The sequence below is a fragment of the Pelodiscus sinensis genome, chromosome 3 (genome assembly GCF_049634645.1).
Source record: "Pelodiscus sinensis isolate JC-2024 chromosome 3, ASM4963464v1, whole genome shotgun sequence".
In the NCBI taxonomy this organism is placed as follows: Eukaryota; Metazoa; Chordata; order Testudines; family Trionychidae; genus Pelodiscus; species Pelodiscus sinensis.
This window is the reverse complement of record NC_134713.1, coordinates 175,704,785-175,728,711: the sequence shown is the minus strand read 5'-3', so window position 1 is coordinate 175,728,711 and position 23,927 is coordinate 175,704,785. Positions and strand designations below refer to the sequence as shown.

The following is a 23,927-nucleotide window of genomic DNA, read 5'->3' as shown; positions in this document are numbered from 1 at the left end:
GGTCTGGGATGCCGCTCCAGATCGGGAACTTTGTTCCCTGGCCTTGGTGTAAGCCTGGTGCAGTACTTTTATTGTCATTCCAACCTGATCCAGGGTGCAGCTGTTTCCCTTCTGGGTCAGGCTGGTGGCCATGAGGCTGTATACTTTGCAATTCCTGTGCCTGCTGTGCAGATCCTGGAGATTAGACTCCTCGCCCCAGACCTCTATGAGATCCAGGATCTCCACATCAGTCTAGGATGGGGCCCTCTTCCACTCCAACCAGGGGCTTTAGAGGTGGCTGCCAGCATGCTAGCAGCCATAAGTTGCTTGGAGAGAGCAATGGGGTCTGCCATGGCAGCAGGAAGGCTGTGCAGGGTCCTGCTGCATGGCACGGTGCAAGCAGGGCTTGTGTTGTGCCATAAGCCCTTTTTCTTCTGCCAGCAGCTTTAAAGCCTGAAGGGGAAGGGAAACTATAGAGTTTCAAGGGATGTAGACAGAGTGGCCACCAGGGCAGCTGTGAGAAGCCCTGGAGGCCAATTATTTGAAATAAGCATAGCTGAGCTTTCCGCACCCTCCCTATTTTGAAACAGCAATTTTGAAAGGGGTTATTCCTCGATAAATGAGGGTTTATTGTTTTGAAATAAGAAGCCTGTTATTCAAAATAACGGACTTGCTGTGTAGACACTCACCTTGTTATTTTGAAATAATGTGAGTTATTTCGAAATAACTCTGTATTGTAGACATGCCCTTAGTGTGCACACATAAGAGAATTTCCTAGTCAGCAGTGTCCACTAGGGTTTCACATGCAACCTTCCTCTCCTCATGCATCCCAGCAAGGATTTTTTAATGGTGAAGCCACTCCACCACTCCAAGTTCCTTTGCTACTAAGAGAGCCCATGATGTAGACCACTGGAAAAATCCATAAGATGCCTTTCAGTAAGCTCTTTGTCATGGGCAGGCGAAGACTGAGGATTAGTTGGTGGGAGGAGAGCTGAGAGAGCTGCCAAATGAACCTGCAGCAAGCTTTGCAAGAGCTCAGAATGCTTTAGGTGCAACAAGTACTGTTCTGGGGTGGTCTAGGCAGTTAGCAGGTCTCAGAATCAAGCCCTGCTGCTTTAGTCTGTCTTTTAGTTCAATGTGTGACAGACCCCTGAATAGGATTCACTTTAGTCAATTTTCTTATGAGCACAATGACCATACTGGGTCAGACCAATGGTTCATCTAGCCCAGTATCTTGTCTTCCAACAGTGGCCAAGGCCAGGTGCCCCGGAGGGAATGAACACAACAAATCATCAAGTCACTGTCACTCATTCCCAGCTTCTGACAGAGGCTAGGGACACTTCAGAAAATGTTTTTCATTTTTGCGCATCCTATCTAATAACCATTGATGAACTTGTCCTCTACGAACTTATCTAGTTCTTTTTTGAATCGCTATAGTCTTAGCCTTCACAATAATCCCTGGCAAAGAGTTCCACAGGTTGAATGTGTGTTGTGTGAAGAGATAATTCCTTTTCTGTTTGTTTTAAACCTGCTGCCTATTAATTTCATTTGGTGACCCCCTAGTTCTTGTGTTGTGAGAGGGAGTAAATAACATTTCCTTATTCACTTTCTCCACATTAGTCATGCTTTTGTAGACCTCAATCCTAACCCTTATTAACTATCTCTTTTCCAAGATGAAAAGTCCCAGTCTTACTAATCTCTCCTCTTTTGAAAGCTGTTTCACACCCCTAATAATTTTTTGTGCCTTTTCTATACCTTTTCCAAGTTCAATATAATAGAGGTATAAGTAAGCCTGCGCCCTCCAGTGCGGAGCTCCAGCAAGAAGCTGTCCAGCTGGGGCACTTTGCTGCAAAGGGAGAGGCTCCCGGATCTTCCTACAGGCTGCTCACTCATCAGCAGCCAGCCAGACAGGATAAAGGGGCTGGCTGGGGCCACATACCCCCATCTGGGACTATCGAAGCCCCAAATCCCCTCCCCTGCACTGCAACTTTGAGGGTTGGCAGGGGCCTGCAACTGTATATACTGGATCCCTGTTGCTTTTCTTCTCCTTTCTGCAACTTCTGACTCCCAGGGAGTGAGGAGAAAGCGCACAGTGTACTGCATTTCTCCTCTGCCCCTCCCCTGGGCAGCCAGGAGCAAGAGGAATTCAGCAGCCTCTTCACTTTCCATGTAATTTATTCAAAATAGGTATCAGACCTTTAAAAAAGTCAATAATTTTGACCCTCTTGATTTTAACCAGCATTCTCTGATGAACCATTAGAGAGAGAAACCAATTATTTATACCACAATTAGTAACTTGACACCCCAACTTCCATATGGCATGGAACAGCATTTTTCAAACCTTTTCAGGTGGGCTACCCCTTATTCAAAGTAAAACAAATGCATAAATCCTTTACATTTATTAAATGTCAGAGTAAAAAATGTATAATAATAATAATAATAATAAATAATACAATTTGTGTATTATGAGAAGTTGACAGAGGATACTTTCTTGAAGGGTATGTCTACACTGCATTCCTCTTTTGAGAGAGGAATGCAAATGCAGCCGAGCGAAATTGCAAATGAAGCCTCATTTTATAAGGAGTAAGGGTTATTTCGAAAGAAGGGTTTTTTCTCAAAATAACCGCATCTACACAGTGTTTTTTATCTCAAAATAGGGCATTTCAAAATAGTAGCCAAATGCGATTATGCAAATGAAGCACGGGAAATTCAAATCTGCACTTCATTTGCTATTTCACTCAGCTGCATTTGCATTCCCCTCTAGAAAGAGGAATGCTGTGTAGACAGACCAAAAGAGTGTGGAGAAGGATGGAGTAAGATTTTCTCAATTTCTTTAGTTTATTATAGATTTTCACACTTTTGTCTGAATCTTGCCATGAATAAAACTATTTTAATAAAGAGAAACCATTTCCATTTAATATTTTAAAATTAAAAAAATTATCAGATGTGACCAACAGACCAATTTTATTCATATTGTCTGTTCAAGCAATTACTAAAGTTTCTTAACCACTGCTGAGTTAACAGCTAAGTCTCCTGTTAGTTACTCAAAGGGACAAATATTACAGAAACTACTTAGCCAGCAGAGAGCCAAGTGACTGGGCAGTACCAGTAGGTCTGGAAAAATCTGTCTCTATTAAAGGAACCACTTCCTCTATTGAAAAGGAAGCAGCATATGTACATAAATCCAGAATACCATCCATCGTATAAGGAAAAATGTACTATTTTTTACTTAAATTATTTTAACAATTCTGTGTCAAGGAATGAAAAAATAAAAAAATAAAATAAAAAGTTACGTGTGCCCTAGAAAAGGGTATTCTTTTTTATTAAGATTCCAATGCAGCAATCTTTACAGAAAGGATAGAAGCATTTTATAGAATTTTCCATTTCTAAACTACATATCCGAATGTTTTTACTTAGATATGTTCTTCTGAAACATTATTCAGTTTTCAGTGAGATGTGATTTTTTTTGCTAACAATATCTTAAGATTTTAGTTAATGTATTTACAGAGCTATGTAAAATTGTGATCAGAAATAGGTAAGTGATCATCACGATTCATGTTTGCACTTGGAAATATCCTTACCTTGTTGTGGCTATCTTTTCTCCTTTTTTCCAATCCCAAAATACAATGGTGTGATTATCATCTAGGCCAACAGATGCCAAAAACTTCCCATCAGCTATACAAGAGAAATATACAGCTTGTATAACACAACAGATTCACTGCAAATTGAATTTCAAAGTGGTGATAACATTACAAATTGAATGTTTTACATTGAGTAACAAATAAATAGTCAAGCAATTTTATACTGAAAGTACTTTTACAATTCCTGATCAAGGGCACTGCAAATCAGAAAGACTTTGAAAGACAGTTTTATGAATGGCCAGATTTGAGAATAATACATGTTGCTCTCAACGAGGTGCCCCTGCCTCTGTTTTCCCACCAGATAAATGAAGTCAGAACACTTTGAGAAAGCGAGTCCAGTTTGTCCAAATGGTGGGGTAGAAGACAAGAAGATGTATACTTTGGTTGAGGTGGAAAAAGGAAGCTACTTTGGATAGAAATTTGGGGTGTAGACGTAAAGAGACTTGGTCTTTGTGGAAGACCATGAATGGTGTGTTAACCATCATGACCGCTAGTTCACTGACATGGTGTGTGGAGGTGATGGCTATGATGAAGATTCTTTCATGAAGAGTAAGTGAGGGAGCAAGTGGCAAGCATTTTGAAAGGTGGCTTAATGAGAAGAGAGGACCAAATTGAGATCCCAAAACAAGATGGGCTCGTGCATGTGTTGAAAGGAATTGAGGAGGCCTTGAAGGAATTGGAAGGTCATTCGATGAGTAGATAGAGAAGCCATCCACAGGAGGAAGAAAATCACTGAGTGCTGCTAGATAAACACAAATGGAGGAGTGAAGCAAGGCTGATTGGTAGAGATGAAGAAGATAGTGTGGGAGAACAAGAATGGAAATGGAGTCCAGAGAGTTGGAGTGGTTTTGGCAATGGCATGTCCATGCACTGTAGTGGTGTCATTAAGCTGCAGAAGAGGTCTCAGTTGCAGTTGTCTGTGATCCTGCATTAGGAATCTGGGAAGGTTGGAAGAGGAATGAAGAGGAATTGGGTGATGAAGAGCTGAAGAAGACTTGAGTACAGTACAAGAATTGGCAAGGCCAGGAGGGAGTTACAGGGATAATTGCTGCATAGTCCCTGCACACTTTGCATAGATGTAGAACCTGGGGACGAAGGAAATGGATGGAAAGGCGCAGAGGAAATCTGAAGTCCAGGAAATGAAAAGGGAATCACCCTGTGAGCCCAGGCCCCATTGGAAGTAGAAGAGGGGAAATTTATGGCTTGTGGACATCACAGAGTGGTTCTGGATTAGTTGTACACATGGGCACATTGCCTCCTCCACTGGAAAGTTTGGGAGGTGAAGTTCATGAGCTGCTCAGATCCACAATGGAAATGAGTGGCAGATGAAGCAGTGGGAAACTACGTAGGCTTCACACAGGCAATACAGGCAATGAGTGTGTTCATCACTCACCAAAAAGAAGTGAGGGCATAAGGCAGAGTTGTTGAAAATGGCTTGCTGGGGCAGAGTCCCTGGGCCAGGGAAGGGGAGAAGTCCTTATAGAGGAAAAACTCCAAGGAAAAACCTAACTAACTACTGTGAAAGAACAGACACCGATCTAACTAGAAAGAACTATGTACAATGAAAAGGAAATGCAGTACTCTTAGATGGCTAAGAGCACTGAGGAACGATGGTTCCGACTCTGGAGCAGCATCTACACATACAGTCAATACATGACACAAAGTGCGAGTCAATGGACACTACTATTTACAGTTCTGCATCTGACACATGTTGTGCATGTGCACCCTAATTTCGAATCCACATACAGACCAGAACTTGAAGACGAAAATAATCCATTTTCAGGGGGGAAAAAAGCCACATACTTGATTTCCATACACAATCCTGCTTTTATCAAACAGACTAAGTGAAATTGATTTTAATTATAAAAATGTCTTTATCAAAAAGAGAAAATTCATTTTAGAATAAATGACTAATTTTTAATAATTTATTCTGATGTGTGTGGGTTGTTGCTTACCTGAAAAATCCAGTGCACATACTCCTCTTTGGTGTTGGCCTTTCAGCAACGATAAACATTTTAGTGTCTGTGTGTCCCACACATGAATAGCAGCATCTCTTCCAATCTAAATTAGAAGGCTAAACTTACCAGCTGATCATAAATTGCTATAAAAACAATATTTAGACCCTTTTCATCTTCAAAACACTTTAGAAGCATTAACCTTTGCACTCATTAGATCTTATCTTCACCAAGAACTGCTCTTTTTAGTTTCTCCACCTCAAACTTCCACATCCTCAACCACCACCACATCTCCTTTACTATCATCCACCTGCCTTCTCAGCCATGCCCAGAAACTCCATCCTCCTATGATTTCCTTTCCGTCAGCATTCAGACCTTCTTTCATTCTTAGTGCCCTCTTCCTCACTTTTTATGGTGGATGTTCTATAACCATACAGACGTCTTCCACTTAATAACTTCCCTCATTTTTGCCATCCTTTTAATCATATAGCTCTACTCCACCCTCACTCAGGCTACATCTAGACGACAATGTTTTATCAGAAAAATTGCATTCTGCAGTTTGCGTACCCTTTTCCGATAATTTTGTCAGAAGAGGCTTTTCTGAAATTTGGCCCATCAACACTGGGGCAAATTTTGGAAAAACCTCCTCTTTCAGAAGAGCCCTTCTTCCTTGTGGAATGAGGAAGACAGGGCTTCTGAAAGAGTGCGTCTGCTCTTCTGCAAAAGAAAGCAAAAGAGCAGATGCATTCCCTGGACACAGCGGAGTTTTTCTGGGATACCTCCGATATCCCAGAAAAATTCCATAGTCTAGACTTAGCCTCAGTCCCACACCTAGACCCCAGCTGACTTTTTTTAACCACCTTTGAATCTTCCCCCATCTCTGCACAAGCTTGAAAGGGAATGTTAATAACAATTTTCTCTCCTTTCCCACCCTTCCCATGGCATACTATCTCGTTTCTCTCCTCCTCCAGTTCCTTCCAGTTTCCTGACCTCCCAACACTTCATACCTTGTTTCTTCCTTCTCCTACCAGGAAGAGCATGCTTTTGTCTCTTCCATCTTAAAGACAAGCAAAAAAAAATCCCTCACTCTTGCTTCTCCTCCTGGGGGAGCCCTTCCTTGCATACCAAATTAGCATTAGGGTTGTAATTCTGAGGCTGAAGGTGTTGCTGTGGATGGTCCATGCTTCAACAGGGCAAGGAGAACAATTTTTCAAAATCAAAACTCAGGGAGAAGTCAAGGTAAATTTCATAACCCATGATTTTTACTACATTTGCCATAATTGCTCCCTCATTTTTGCTTAAAAAATGCTGTAAAAAATTTGCAGCCCTAACAATCAGGAATCTAATGTTACTGCTCTTGTTCATCTTATATTGTCATCTATAGATTGCGCACATTGCTAATCTTTACACAAATATTCTGCTACTATCATTAGCTTATCCTCCCTGGCCTCTGCCTATATGTCTTGCCATTCTACTGTGTCGTAGTCTTAAGAATTAAAGGCAAGCATGGTCTTTTACTTTATCAGTACAGTGCCTAAGACAATGAAGTTCTGACCTACTTTGGACTTTTAGGTGCTACTGTTATACAATATAATAAAATAATAATAAAAACGTAACTAAGGGTATGTCCACACTACACAGCTTTTAGCAATATGTGTGTGTCAACATAGCTGTGTCACTCAAAAAGTCAGGCAGTGTAAACATTGGAAAAACTTAAAAAACAATGAATAGTCTTGCAGCACCTTAGAGACTAACAAAACATGTAGATGGTGTCATGAGGTTTCCTGAGCACAACAGTAAACACTGTTGAAAAACTTCCACCTCCTAGGAACGGTGTTTACACCAGTACCTGCCATGGCAAAGATTTGTTGTTCAGAGATGGCGTGAGGGGATTAAGCACCTGTGAATGACAAAAGCTTTGTCACTCAATTGCCAGTGTAGACAAACCCACAATCTTAGATGACTCATGGGAGGTAGGGAAAAATTATCATTTTTTACATTTTACAGATGAGAAGCAAAGGTTCAGAGTGAATAACCAACTTTCCAAATGCCATAACAAGAGAGTTGAAATTCTGTTTTATAGGAATACTCTTAACAGTGTCACTTCATTGTTTTCACTACTGCTTTCCCCAGTAGTTAGGCAATGGCCAGGCTGATAAAACATTCAGTCTGTGGTTTCCAAAGCAGGAAAATGTCTCTCTTTATGACATGACCAACACTCCTAGGTACATACCTGTCCAGTAGCGACATAATCTTTCATTGGATGGATGGTTAGGCTGAGGATGTCATCATCATGACCAAGATATAGTCTTTGGGTGTGTTGTTGCCTACTGTACACAATGGCAACAGCAGCAATATGATAAACTACCTCTCCAGTTTGTGTGTAGAACAAATTATTTCGACAGTCATAGCCTCTGTAACTGAAATAAATACAACGCAAAGGACATTTAATAAGCTACCAAAAAATCTGTGTACTTTGGGGAAAGCTATCTGAGCCCTGGTTTTGAAATAACATTATTCTGAAATAACAAGTGGCGCGTCCACATTACCAATCCTGTTATTTTGAAATAAGGGGCTGGTTATTTCAAAACAACTGCTTTTCATGAGGAATAATGATTATTTAAAAATAGCTACTCTGAAATAGTGGTAGCAGCAGTGGAGCATCCACACTATTTCAAAATAACTATTCCCCAGAGTTATTCAAAGAAATTACTCCCCAATGCTTGCTGGGGCTCAAAGTCAAGGAAGTGCATCCACATTAAGGAAGCCTGCCTCAGACTAATTTCAGAGCTTCCCTGTAGTGTAGACATGTTATTTTGAAATAGTTATTGATTGAATGCAAGAAAAATGTGCACCAAACCAGGTTTGCTTTGCCCTGGTTAGGTACACATTTTTCCTGCATTCAATCAATTACCTCTCAAGTTTCACTTTGATTTTAGGGATTAACTGAACCAAAAATTCATCCAAAACATTCAACGTTCATCTGATTTTGCATCAAAATCATGAGAAAACACAGATTTCCTATGATCAGGATGAGACAACATAAATTAATTCAAGTTCATACTAAGGATGTTAATTTGCAGTTATCTGGCTAATTGCGTAATCGATACAATTTGTATCCACTACAAAATTTGTCAATATGGGCCGCTCTACAGATCCACAGTGGGGATGGCTTCTGGAGCCAGCTCAAGCTGGGACTGATTAGTCCCAGCTCATGCTGGCTCCAGCAGCCACATCCGCTGCAGCTCTGCATTTTAAATATAGTAAGCGCTGCCAGACTCTTACTACATTTAAAATGCGGAGGTGCAGTGTCCCCGGGCCAGTGCTAGCTGGGACTGCTTGGTCATGGCTTGTGCCGAGTCCAGCAGCCCCTGTTCATGGTGGGCAGGGCTGGCCATGGACTGGGACTGCTGCCAGAGCAGCCACTGCGCACGGCCAGCCTGGGCCACCACGAACAGGGGCTGCTTGGCCAGAGCAGCCTCAGCCCACCATGGGCAGAGGCTGCTTCGCCGCAGCTTCCCTTATCCCTCCCCCCCACTGTCTCTGATAGAGGCAGCAGCAGGCAGCACTGCAGAGATGGTGCTGAGGGAAACCAGCTTTTAAGCCAGCTACCTCCCAGCACCAGCTCCTGTTTCTCCCACACCTGCTGAGTCTCATAGGTTATGTCTACACTGCCACCCTAGTTCAAACTAAGGTGACAAATGTAGGCATTCAAATTTGCAAATGAAGCCCGGGATTTAAATATCCCGGGCTTTATTTGCATGTTCCCATCCGGTCGCCATTTATAAATCCCTCTTAGTTCGAACGAACTGCCTGCAGCTACACGCGGCAGTTTAAAGTTAATCCGAATTAAGTCCTTCGTTCGGATTAACTGTTACACCTCATTCCACGAGGAGTAACAGTTAATCCGAACGAAGGACTTAGTTCGGATTAACTTTAAACTGCCGCGTGTAGCCGCTGGCAGTTCGTTTGAACTAAGGGGGATTTAAAAATGGTGGCCGGATGGGAACATGCAAATAAAGCCCGGGATATTTATATCCTGGGCTTCATTTGCAACTCCAGTTGCCTGATTTGCCTACCTACCTCGAATTAATGAGCTAGTATAGACATACCCATATAGAGGAAGCAGGGCAAGGGGAAGCGAGTAGTCGATACTCCACTTGACTACCAGATAAATTATGCCCAAGAAAGTGTTGCATGCTTTGATGCTGCAAATGTATTACACATTTCTACTAATTAAAACAACCATAACCAATGGACCTAATGACTACTCCAGAAAATATCAGTGAAAGTCAAGTGGGAGTTGGAAAAGTGATCTAGAAAAAAAAAGGGTGATGCTTAATTATTCCTTTTAGTTATTCCTTGAGTACAATGGTACCTCTTTATAGTTCCCTCCCTAACAATCACAATTGAAATAAAGAGAAATGTATAGGTTATATCCCCATTTTTACCACAATACCAGTAGGAAAGTAATTTACCTGTGAGTAAGCAAAGAGAAATGTTGCATCAAATACTTTACCTCAAATTAATCAAGGTATGTTTCAGAGTATTTATTTAAGCACTGCATTGTTCAATGAACATTGTGGCGTACAAAAGAGAAGTCCAAGAACCTTTACTTAGTAGTTACAATACCCATGTACAAATTGCAGTTTTAAGCTGTCCTCAGGAGCTCTCTCTCTTTTAAGGAAGGGCACTGAATGGTTTTTCTCTTTACTTTGTTGTTTCAGCTGAGGTAGATCTTCTTTGTAAACCTAAAGAATACGTTACATATAATTATACAACTTAAGTGTGTTGTACATAAATATACATTGACAAGTTTCTTAAGTAATAATAATGAAAAAGATAAGGTATGTTCCTTTGTTCAATAATGTACAAGACACAGAAGAAGTCACAATCTGTGCCCTAAAGGGAAAAGGATTCCCTCTAGTGAATATGGGTGTATCTACACTGCAGGCTTAACTTGAAATAACCTACACAAACTGAGCTACGTCAATTGCATATCTTATTTCCAAATAGCTTATTTCAAAATAGGGAACATCTACACAGCACTTATTTCAAAATAGAGCACTCTTCCTCCGACTTCCCTTATTCCTTGTACAATGAGGATTATAGGAGTTGGAGTAAGAGTCCTCCAGCTTGACAGTATTTTGACATTATTTTGAAATAACTGCCTGCTGTGTAGACACAGACTAAGTTATTTTGGAATAGTGTTGCAGTGTAGACGTACCCTATGATATTAATGGAAGATCAATGAAAGATCATTGGTTTTCAAGCAGTTTCATGTATTACATGCTACTTTTTTAACAGTTTTTTTAATAGTTATATTCTAAACTTTTTTCCAACATCATACTTAATACACTTACTCAAAGCTATACATAATAATGAAATAATTACATCAAGTAGTTCTGGTGACATACACAATAAGCATACTACTTAAGTGATTTGCAAATGTCACCAGAATCCTGAGATGGAATTACAGTCTTAATATATACACCAGAGATACAAAATGTTATATATGTAAATTGGTTAGAGATGCTGTAACATTGTGAAACTTCGAGAGCTGTTTGAAGCCATTTAGAGGCTCTGACATCAATTAAATACACTACATGGCTGAAATATAGCTTTAAGTTATTTCTTTTTTGCACATCTCATTTTCTGGCTTTAGCCAACAGAGAAGTGCCAAAAATCTCTTGAAAATAAAACAAAACAAAAAACCCAACTATTTCCACACTAATTCTGACCTAATTTCAACAATGTATGCTGAAAACTTCATAAGAATGTATGCCCTGGAAATGTTACCACACAGAGGTTCAGATAAGCATCTGAAATTTTGGATGCCTCTAGACAATTTACCTGTCTTCAGCACACACTGTACTGTTCACAAACTTCATCTCTAATTTCAAACACCATCTTTAAAAACTTTTAAATGATTCCACCTGTAAGTAAGTCCATTCACTACTAAGGGGCCTACTCATGGTGTGGCATAGCAATTCTCTGGCTTCATTAGCCACACCCGGCCAATGTTTGCTCTGGCACTGTGGTGGCTTCTCTTCCAGTAACTTGGTCCTTCAGTTGGGCCACCATCTTAAGTTCACCCCTTCTGAGTCACAACTGTCCACACAAAATCCCAAAACATCATTTACAGACAACATTCTTCCATACTCTCTGAGGCTAGTCATCTGCTTAGCTCCAGGGCATAACCTGTAGTCCCCCTCCACCCACTGTGGGCTCAATAATTCTTGCAATGGATTTGTATGTCCCTTTCCTAAGTGAACCCAGTTCCATCATTTACTCTGGGTTTTGACTTAGGGACATGTACTGAATAGCTAGGCCTGTGCTGTGATTCTCCCTGGGCTAGCCTTTTTTATCTAGCCTTTTTAGTTCCCCTCTGTGTCTTTCTGTCTCCTCCCTGCTTAGTCAGGTTATTTCCCAGACTTCTCCACTTTAAGTTGTTTTGCTATAAATCCAAATTTTTTTGGAACATATCTTGGACTTCTAGTGAGGATAGTCTGTACTCACACATACTCAGTAGAGTCTTTCAATTTTAGCAGCTAAAATATCAAAAGTCTCTGTCCTCACTGAGCATGCTTAACTGTCTCATATCTCCTGGTGTTAACAAGATTGTTCGTGCTTTATTCCCTCACAGTAACTCCAACAAAGGGCTACAAGGATGAAGCTGGATTTTCACTGCAATGGATGACCCAGCTGCTCTGACTCAGGATGGGGCTATCTATTAGAAGTGAGAGTAGGGAGCCTGTCTCTTCTGTGACATCAATGACACTCCCCCGCTAGTCCTTGCTGGAACTCAGATGCTGTGGAGGAAGAGGAAGCCATCTGATTCAAATGCAGAGGGGACAAAAGATGTACCAGGGAAGAGAAGAATGGAATGGATTGGGGAAAAGAGATTGGAGCAAGCAGCAGGGTGAAGGGTGGGAGGAGAGGACTAAGACTGAACGAGGATCCCAGGGAGGGAGACGGGAGGTGAGTAGGGAGGAATGGGGCACACAGAGTAGACAAGGAGTGGGGAACTGGATTTATCAAGGAGACTGGAAGTATGGAGGCTAAGAGACTAAGCATGGAAGAAGAGACCGAGTAGGCAAAAAGAATGGGACTGAGATGACAAGCCTTAAGAGTGGAAGAGAGGCAATACTGGGACAGAGATGTTGGAAGGGATAGAACAGAAGGGATTAAGAAAGAAAAATAGGCAGAAGAGTTTGTGCCCACCAGGACACATTCCCCTACAAAGTCTGGAATGGAATCTAGATTCACTGAGTATCACCATTCCTCTGATGTTAGAAAACATCTGTGAAACCGACAGGTGACCTGTCTGAGCACTGACATAGACAGTAGCCTACTGTTATCGGTTACTCTACCAGCTCAGAGGTCTGTGCAATAGATCTAAAGTTTCCAGCACTGCTGATGATCCATGTATAAGATGCCACATAGTGGAATTTCTGTTCCTTCATTTGCTTTTTTTGAAAGCCAGACAATTACACACAAAAACTATACTAACAGACCAATGTTAAAGTTGCAAATTCAAGTTCTTAAAAGTTAGGAATTGCCAGCATTACTATTCATAGATTCATAGATTTCAAAGCCAGAAGGGACCAGTATGACTATGTGGTCTGACCTCCTGTACTACACAAACCACTGAATTGGACCAAAATAATTTGTATAGTATAGAAAAACATCCCATTCTGATTCAAAAATTGTCAGTGATGGAGACACCACCCTTGTTAAATTGTTCCAATTGTTAATTATTCTCACTGTCAAAAATTTACATTTTATTTCCAATCCAAATTTGTTAATCTTCAACTTTCAACCACAGGATTGTGTTATACATTTCACTGATAGACTTAACACCCATTATTAAATAGTTGCTTCCTCCATAGATACTTATAGATAGTGATCAAATCACTGCTTACTGTCTTTGTAAACTAAATCAACTCAGCTCTGTGCATCTATCACCTATAAGCCATGTTTTCTAATCCTTTAATCATACTTGTGGCTCTTCTCTGAACCCTCACCAATTTATCAACATCCTTCTTGAATTGTGGGCACCAGAACTGGACTCAGTATTCCTCCTTATTCATACCTGAGATTTCTCTGTTTTTACATCCCAGGATTGCATTAGTGCCTTTGGCACTGCACATTGGGAAGTCACATTCAGATGCATATCCTTCACTGACTCCAATCATTTTTCAGAGTCATTGCTTCCCCCACCCCATTACCTGTGGAACTCTAATTTGCCCCCTTAGTGCCATATTGATACAGTAATTACATAATCACACTATTTTTTCCACAGGACCATGATGGACATTGCTCACTTAATAAGCAGCTATCCAATGTTTTGTTTTGTTCAGTGTGTGAACACAGAATTATTAAATGATCCCATATGCCTTTCTATGGTGTTCATCTCAATAGTATCTGAGTGCTTCACGCATATACATTAATTCCTGTTTACAACAGCTCAGTGAGATAAGAATGTGGCATTATCCCATTTTACAGTAGGTCGCTCAGGCACAGAGAATAAATTCAAAAGTATTCACTAATTTGGATGACCAATGTGAGACAAAAAGTATGTGATTTTTCAGAATAACTATCACTATTAGCTATCATTTTTTATGTTAAAAGCAGAACTCATTAACTTCAGTTAATTCTCAGTACCTCTGCAAATCAGATCACAGGATATCAAGTCAAACTCCTAGAAAATGAGGAATACCCAATTAGTGATTACTTCTAAAAAGCCTGGTTTAAAAGAGGATAAAATCCAGTTCTACAGGGCAGCAACATTCATCTGGCTTGACCTTTTTCTCTCTGTTAATCCCCTACTTCATTCAAAGCACACCTTCCAATTTCTGCAGTAAACGAAGCAAGCTCTTACAGACAGCCTCCTTTATTATATCACCATGTTTCATCCTAAGAGCAGGCCCATCTTGTAAACTGAATGAGGCATTGGTTCCATGGAAAAAATAGTATGTGAACATATAATTAAAATATATCATAACGCACACACAAGGAAAAAGAATTAAGGTTGCCCGGGCCTCCTTAGTTTTGCTGTTTCTATACTGCTGAGTTCTTGATTTTGCAATCTTAATATTGTTCTTTTAAAGTAGTTTTTAAGTGTATTATAATATTATAATACAGTTTGGATGAACTGAAACTGGTGTCTGTGAAAATAAAAGGGTAAATTTACCACGCCAGTATATGGCTTTTGTACATATAGGCACTTCTTCTTAAACCCTTTTCAAATAATCATCTGTACTAAAGTATACTCGGCTTTTATTTTGGATATTGGTTGCATAACCAGCCTAAATATTGTCAAAATTTGTTTTCTTGAAGTAGACTGTTGAATTTGCTGAACTTTATTTTAACTGGCTTTACTGAAAAGTTATAAGGGGTTATTTGGCAGCTGATTTTTTGTGTATATTAATTTTTACTCACTTGGCGATGATAGTTGATTTGAGCTTCCTGCTCAATATCTGAATCTAGCTCTGGCACATCAGATAAGTCAGAATCTGATTCTTCACTGTATAAATCAATACAACCCTCTGCATAAAAATCAATCCATATTTAACAGTTATTATCTAGTCAGAACAGAATATTATGTCACATTTTCACAAACTTTTAGATGACCAGGAATTAATGTAAAATCTTGAGAAGCTTAAAAGTGTTTACAAACATTTCATGGACTTATTGAAAATTTCTGGTTTTGCATCACAAAGCTAAATACTGATACTTCTCCCACTTCAATGCCCAGGTCTCTCTTGTAAAAAAGCCTGAATAATAATTAATGCAATTCACTCAACTGGGACTATACCTTATCTGTAACTACCTTTTATAGTGGTGACATGTAGAAATTATATGGTCATCCTGAAATATTGCTTGATGTGTGAACCCTTTTCTTGCCTGAAATAATGTATTATATGGAAAAAAACAGTTAATTTCTGCAGGGTCTGAGACAAAGGGAAAAAATTCCTGCAGGGAAATCCAATATTTAGTCAACATTATGTAATTTATATGCTTCTGTTGAATATTACACAATGGACATTACAGATGCATTTTTCATAAAGGATCATTTAAATTGCTCACACAAATCTCCCCTGTTTATAGTTATGTTTGCATGTAGAAACACAAAAAGGCAATTACACAGATAAGTGCCTTTTTCATGCACAATTGGGATTTGTGTGAGCAATTCAGGTCACCAAAAACTGATTCTGATCTAGTACATCTATCTCTTTTTTTTAAGTTTCTTATATTTGGACCCTGAATCCTGCTACAGGATTATTTGAGTGGACTTTTCCTGGGACATACACTAGTCTATTAACTCTCATTAATCTACAGGAAAGCAAAAGGCCTTCTGCATACTGGATGTGTGGCATTTTTTAGATTAATATAAAATATAACATTTTGCTCTTCACAACCTTCTGCATTAGTGCTACATATTTCTTTGATTTCTATGAAATATAAATAACAAAATAAATATCATAAACAATGTTCAAAAATAATTATTTTTTTACCTTGTGATGCTGTTTCAAGGATTCCATTTGTTACACTTTCTGGAACAAATCTCCACTGAAAAACAGAGTGATCAGCACCTCCTGTACTTAACACCCACTGAAAATCATGTGACCAACGGACATTAGTTACATGTGCTGAGTGGCCAGCATATTTTCTAAACTTAGCTCCTAAAATATATAAAAAAAGTTAAAAGTGAAAATAGCCAATTAATTAAAAAAAAACCAGTGATATGACAGTACATACATATTTTTTAATGGGGCTCTACATTACAAATCTGTCTCCTGGCTAGTATGCTCTTGGAAAATTCCAAACATGTCAAATAAAGCTTCCATCAGCCTAACTGTTTAATTATGTTTCAAAAGATAAGAGGTTATTATTTTTAAAATTTCATGCTGAAATAAAATACAACAAAAAGCTAAATCAGTAGAAAAGCAACAGCACAATAGGCAACAATTATAGAAAGCTCATGATTCAGCAGTACTATTGAGTATATGATAGAGTTGAAATGATTAGACTGTGAAAGAGATGAGCAAGTAGACAACAAGGTAATGCTGGAGTTGGTTTTAGTGGGTACCATTTATATATTGTTTAAAAGCTTGTCTAAATTAAGAAAGAAGTTGGAGTTAGTTAACAATTTTTACCTAAACCCAACTTTTATTCTACTGTACACACAAGGTCAACACATTTTAGCTCACTATAGCTGCTCAAAGTCAGATGACTTCAGTCTAATCTTCCCAAACTGGATGAAATTTCAGAGTATAACAACAATAGAAGTTCTTTACCAAAACAAAGTAGTGATGGAACTAACAGATATTCCTCCATCCTCTCTGTATACTTCTGAAAGCCTGACCAGAAAATAGGGTACAAACTACTCTAAAAACTAGGATGAAGAGGGTCCCAATAACTACCAATCTTATACATAAGTATTGATAAGCTAACAAAAGGGAGAACAATAACCCAGTATTCTCAGTATTTCCTGAAGTAAAATAACCTTCTGAAGATGGATTTTGCATGTCATCAATGCAAATGGTTTGTTTAGTCTTCTGTGTATTAGACAGAAGCAACCAAACTAAAATCCAGAAACCAAAAGATGTGTGAAATCCCGATTCTATCAAAATCAATGGGAATTTTGCCATTGACTTAAATGGGATTAGAATTTCATCCTAGCTCTCTTGCATGGCTATACACAGCACTTCCATTATGTCACTGGAGTGAATATTTAAATGGTTACTTGACGTGAAGGGCAATGGTAGGGAACTTTGGGCATGATAGGGAAGATATTCACAAAAACCAATCACTATTGCCTGAGCTTACAAAAACATTATAGAAGGTTTACACTTTCTTTTGAAGCATCTCATTCACCCTGTCATCGTAACTATTTCAATGTACACATTGGACTTTCCTGGTCTAGCACCCTCAAAACCTGAACAGTCCCAAACCAGGGAGTTTGCTGGACTAGGGGAAGTTAATGCTCCCTTACTGGCTGCCTCACTCCTGGGTTCCCAAAGCTGGGGCTCCCACCCTGTTGTTAGCCCTGCTGCAGACAGCCCTGCTCAGAAGCCATCCACTCAGCAGCCACTGGGGATTCTTCAGGGCTCCCTGGTCAAGTCTTCCCTGTTGTCGCCTGGCCCCACTGCCTCCAGGGGTTCTCTGGCTGAGGCAGCCTGGCCAATCTAGCCCGACTGCTGCAGGGGATTGGGTTCTCCGGCTGGGACTCCCCGGACCCTGATAATACTGGAGAGTTCCCTGGCTGGGGCCACCTGGCCTACTGCTGCTGGTGGTTTTCTAGCTGCTTGGTCCCACTAATGCTGGGGGTTCCACAGCCGGTCTGGGGCTCCCCAGACATCATCTGGCTCAGCCACTGCTGGCTCAGACAGGGCTCCCCAGCCCTCTGTTGTCTGGGTGGCTCCCGCTCCTGCCTACAGGGCTCTTTGGTCCAGCAACATCCATGGCCCTCGTAGGCTGCAGATGTTGCCAGACCAGAGAGTCCCATATTTGGGAGATTCAACCTGTACTGGATCATCAAAAGTATGGACTAAATAATGAAAAATGTAGTCCAATACATGACAATTCCTATGTTGTTTAGAAGTGAATTCTTAGTTGCAAGAATTTTTAGGTAAGGTAAGGAGTATGCTGCAGTGCTAGACAAATTTACTTATATGAAATTTAAATAAAAAATACTGTTTTCATCTGTGCCATCTTTTACATTTCTACACAACAGGAAGATTTATATGTGCCTATTTAAAAATTTCCTTACTTCAGATAACAAAGTTTGAAGACAGGATTACTCATTGTAACAGGTACTTCAGTCTGGGTATGTCTACACTAGCCCCCTAGTTCGAATTAGGGAGGCTAATGAGGGCGACCGAAATTACAAATGAAGAACAGGATTTAAATATCCCTCACTTCATTAGCATGTTCCCAGCCGGTCGCCATTTTGGAAATTGACTAGCCCGGAAGAACTGCCCGCGTCCTCATGCGGCAGAGAAGGGCGATTCCGAAATAAACCCCTTACTTCGAATTCATTCCATGAGGTTTAACTGGTAATTCAAAGTAAGGGGTTTATTTCGGAATCGCCCTTCTCTGCCGCATGAGGACGCAGGCAGTTCTTCCAGGCTACTCAATTTCCAAAATGGCGACTGGCCAGGAACATGCTAATGAAGCACGGGATATTTAAATCCCGCGCTTCATTTGCAATTTCGGTCGCCCTCATTAGCCTCCCTAATTCGAACTATGGGGCTAGTGTAGACATACCCTCTGCTAACCAGATCTGTTAGTAACTAGCAGCAAGGAAATGCACCACCCTCTGAAGTTCCCTCCCATTGAGACAACTTCCATAGACAGATTAATTCAATTCTAGTTACCTAAATTACAGATTGTGTTATATATACTTTATTTAGAGAATTGGCTTGAGGTACAGCCTAGTATTTTTCTTATTGAAGAGCATGAGGAATTCCCCCTCACAAAACAAACCAAAATCTTTGATATCCATCTCTGTTCTGGATGATCCATTTGTCTCCATGGTGGGCTGTATCTGTAGCCATTGTTATTCAAACGAAGAAAATGTTCATGCAAATAGATACATTTTCCTATTCTTAATTGTGCTAAGGTCCACAGATTTGTAACAATTTGATTTTCACAACAGTGACCATACAGGATAGAACGCAAGATCACCCTTTAAATATGAACATTCAAAATATTGCATGTCTTCCATCTTCCTCTGGGCACTAAGTCATAAAGAAGACTATCAAAAAAGGGCTAAAAATTATACAAAATATGTATAATTTGTTTAATTTATATATTCATGAAGATGTGTTGCCTAGAAGATCTCAAATCAGGAAACAGGACTAGTTTAACCTATATAATCAGTGCTCTGAACCACTAGACTTTGATGCTTAACAGAAAGCAGGACACTTCTTAATATTAATAGCAGACATCCTCTGTGAGACAGAGATATCCAAAGGTCTAATGTAGAGTTAATCATGCCTGAGTGTCAAAACCTCTTCAGTCAGAAAGGCATAAAAATCTCTCTTTTGTATAATCCTGGAAAGCAGCGGAAAATGCAGATTGATTTATGGAACATTGCCCAGCATTGTGAGAAGTTATTCCCCACATCTTAGCTTGACACTCATAGAGAGATCATTTTATTGCTGTTTCCAGATATAAAAAGGTCCAGTCACCAGTTTGCTAACCTTATTTACAATAAGTGAAGATGTTTCCAGTGCTAATTCTACAGTTCTGCCATGTAAGGCTTATTGTTCATCTTTTCCTTGATGAGCAGTGTATACAGATATACAAAACTTTGCTTTGCCAGGAGAGGAGAATTTGATTTTTCTGTCAGGGGCAGGGCTGATCATGATCTTTCTAGCTTATTTATAAAAAACACAGATACATTGTCTGTGAACTTTATTTCCTTGAAGTGTGTCTGTAAATGAGATCAGTATTCCCAATTGGTTCCAATAAGAAGTGGATTTTTCTTTCTGTAACACTATGGCCACCTTCATTTTCTATTAATATTCTGAGAGAAGAACATGCACTGGATAGTATTCATCCTCAGCCCAGGCCTATGATCTGACATGAGATGTCTGTGTTGATCATAAATCCATAATATTCCAGAAACTGCTTCACTTGATATTTGTTTCAGCATTCTCTCTGTACAGGATCAAAAAATTGTCCAGGAAGAAATGAAAGTGGATATTTTTCTTCTCAAAAGTCAATATCAATACAATAATGATTCTGGAAGAGATCCCTGAAGCATGTCTCAAATCAAATGGGAATGATTGCCGATAAAAAAAAAAAGACAAAAAAAGAATGGTAGTCCATATGCAAAACAGAGGACTTCTCTCTGTGATAATAAAATAGGAATCTGAAGACCCTCCTTCAGAAACTTACTCATATGTTTCAGGCATAGTCATGTTCTGTTTGCCCCCCAGGTCTCTGATGCAGGATATAGGATATATCCTATAAATAAATGAATCCAGAATTCACAATGCATCACGATGGCTCTTGGCATCAATCTAGAAACTGTATTAATTGGATTTACTGCAGCTTAATAGGTGACCTGGCCTCTAGTCTACCCTCTTCAATAAAGGCTTGAAATTGTATTTTGTCTTCCTGAAGGAACCTGTCTCTGATATTTGAAAACTTGCAGTAGTTATGAAATCATACTTCACAAGTAGTGCCTAATTAACTGGCTAGTCATAATCACAGGCTGGAAGATGTAAGCACTCCTTTCCCTAGAAGGTCCAAACATTTAGCCTCCTTATCTGAGGGGTGTCTTGTTGCATACTTCTTTCAAGTAGCACCCTGAACAACCAGGGATTTCAGAACAAGATGTGCAAATAAAAATTCTGCTCTCTCACCTGGAAGAAAGTACTTCTTTTTTTTACTCTTAGGAACAGTTGTGCATGTTGCTAGAGCATGCCACTACTTTGGCCACTACCCTGACTGGGAGCACCACCTTATGAGGCACTGCATTCTGTAAACTGTCCAGAAGTTTGTTGGATCTCTCTTGGACCTCCTCCAGAGGAATATGGAACATATCTGCAATCCTCCTTAAAAGATCCTCGTTCTGCTTGTGATCATCCAGTATAGATGGTGAAGCCAGGGCAACTGGAGATGAAAATTATATTCTTGGCAGAACCAGCAGTACAGCTGAATCTGGATCTTCTTTCTCCATCCAGAAGCTCCTTCGTCTCTTGTTGGAGAAGGGATGGTGTGATTCTTGGTGGGACTGTATCACTGATGAATATTGCATGTATGAGTCCCACATCCTCAGTAAAGCCAATGAAAAGAATCCAACATGGATTGAGGTGGTCCCCACAGCATGGGGTTGAAGATTCTCTATATGGACTCACTTTCTGTGGTGGAGATGATGTCTTTCCCACCTCAAGGCTGGACAGTCTTAAAGAGGAGAATGTAGGATTCAATTATAATGGCACTGTCAGCAGTATGGTAGGTGTGGCAATGCTCCTATTGGTAGATCGACCAAAGACCAGCTTCTCCTTTTATTTTGCTTCTAGACTGATGGTGTCAGATCTTCCCTAGATAGGACCATGTCCAATAAGGACATCAAATTTGGGAGGAAAACGATATATTCTGTTTTCATATATCTCCCCACAGTTACTTTCTCACCATACTGACAGAGCCAGTGTATGAAATCCCTTGGAGTCCAAATTTTCACTATACTAGCATAAAGGTACCATCCCTTCAAGGGACTCTGTTTTTCTTTGCCAATACTGGCCATTGTCCCAGTCTAGGATCACAATGTCAGTCCTTGTTCAGTACTGATGAAAGACCAGTTCCTGGTAGATTTGGCCAGGGAAAGAGCAGCACACATTGCAGTTGGCAGAGATGTGCACTTCTCTGAGGCAGTACAGATACCTTTGACAACAGTCACTGCCCAATGCAGGTTGAGAGCAGAAAATGCAATTTTTGAAGCATGCAATCCAAAGCATATTCCAAATCAGAAGCAGATAGGCCAAGTCCTAAATAACTATATTGAGTAAACTAATACCTATCTAACAGAACTTCATGTATACGATATTATCAGAATCAAGTAGAAGAATCAAATTTCTGGACATGGTAGGCATTTCCTTGGACAATGCAGTGGCAGAAAGAAATTGGGAATAACAATCAGTCCACAATGCCTTTTATTCCTGTGGTTTGGAGCATGAGGACAGAAAAAGCACAGACACAGACCAACAAACACTACTAGAATTAATCTTTCTGTCTCAGACATATGAAACATATGCACACTCCCATAGTGGAATACACATTGGGACCAACATTTGAACAAAAACTTCGGGTTGTACCTGTTGCAATCAGATTGCTACACCTGAACTAAGCCTGGCCATAGCACAATCAAAGCTTTGTCCATGATAGTTACTGATCCTCAAAATTAGATGCAATAATATATCCTTAATTACTGATACAATTACCTCTGCTGGTGAACCGAGTGCATTGTACAATCCAATGAGCTCCTCAAACATCCATGTCATCATCTACATAACACATAAAATTCCTTGATCTTTGTCAGAGAAGATTGTTTCATCTATCATTATCATATACCACTTCCCCAAAATTTTCTCAAATATTCTTTATGATTTTAAGAGCCATGATTATCTTTTTTTCAATAAGTGGGCTCCTGAACTTGTCTTGACTTTTTTTTCATCCACTTTGAAACATAAAGATCATATTTTTCGTGCAAACAAAGAAATGAAATAAAGTTGTAGTTTACCTCTCCATTGAAGGGAGTATTTTAAATGAAAATCCTTGTCTTGGAAGATAACTAAGGGGCTGCACCCCCTGTTCGCTACACTCACCAACCTCCCTCCCCCTTGCTGGCTGCTTTTGCGGCCAGAGAGCCTTTTAATCTTGCACTGAACCCAGCTGCACTCTCCATAGCCCCAAGCCACTCGCATCCTTCTCCACTCCCACCCACCATACCCGTGGACTGGCCCCTCTATCTGAACGCCCTCAGCCCATCCCACCTGCTCTTGCCTTTCAATCGTCAGCCAGTCCCCCCTGCCTGCACCCTTCCTGCCCACCAATAAAATAGTCCCTGGCCCACAGCCCATTGCCCTCCTTCCATCCCTTGCCCCATCTCAATCCCTACACCCCCATTTCCACACCCACAATCCTCTCTTACCCCCCTGCCCATCCTCCTCCTTCCATCCTTACCCTCACCTCCATTACTTCACCCCCCCCCATTCCCCGTAACTCCTCCCCTTCCACCCCCACACTGCCTATCCCTAATCCCACCTCCTTCCTCCATATTCCTACACCCCCTCTTTCCCTAACCCCTCCCCCTCTGTACCTCCACACTGCCCATCCCCCTGCCTCCATTCCTATATTCCCCTCACCCCCACAATCTCCCCTTACTACACCACCCATTCCCACATTCACTCTTATTCCCTTTCCTCGCTCCCTATGCAAAATCAACCCCTTCCTACAAACAGGCAACCTAATCAGCAAAGAAACAACACCAAGCCCGTATGAAGGAATTTCTATGGCTTTGGGGGCGGCTACTCTGAGTGCTGTGACAGCAGGAGCTGAGCAGCTGCCTGGAGAGAAGGGGTGGTAAAGGTGGCATTGCTGGGGTGTTGTGAAGTGGGAAAGGGGTATGTCTGTGGGCAGAGGAAATGGAAAGGAAGTAGAGAAAAAGGCCCAAGTGAGAGGCAGAGAGTGGGGGTTCCTTTGAGATGCCAGGTTGAGAAGAGGGGATGGGAGTTTGTGAGGGGGCAGGGGAGGGGCTGAGGAAACACTTGGAGGATGGAAAGAAGGGTTGGAGGTCATGCAGTGAGGGGGGTCCTCTGGGCACCACCATGCA

General features: G+C 40.5%; 1 protein-coding gene across 8 annotated transcripts in view; it reads right to left on the bottom strand.

The window, feature by feature from the left end:
* EML6 (EMAP like 6) overlaps window positions 1-23,927 on the bottom strand; it is a 207,679-nt gene that overhangs the window by 93,622 nt on the left and 90,130 nt on the right. For all 8 annotated transcript variants that reach the window (XR_012902987.1, XM_075925487.1, XM_075925491.1 and 5 more), the window contains 6 exons: window positions 16,096-16,263; window positions 15,020-15,126; window positions 10,208-10,326; window positions 7,809-7,995; window positions 5,576-5,681; window positions 3,561-3,654 (listed from right to left, as the gene is read on the bottom strand). Coding sequence is in view for 7 of the 8 variants with exons in the window: in XM_075925487.1 (XP_075781602.1) it covers window positions 3,561-3,654; window positions 5,576-5,681; window positions 7,809-7,995; window positions 10,208-10,326; window positions 15,020-15,126; window positions 16,096-16,263 (781 nt within the window). In the remaining variant the exon portion in view is untranslated. The remainder of the gene's footprint in view (window positions 1-3,560; window positions 3,655-5,575; window positions 5,682-7,808; window positions 7,996-10,207; window positions 10,327-15,019; window positions 15,127-16,095; window positions 16,264-23,927) is intronic.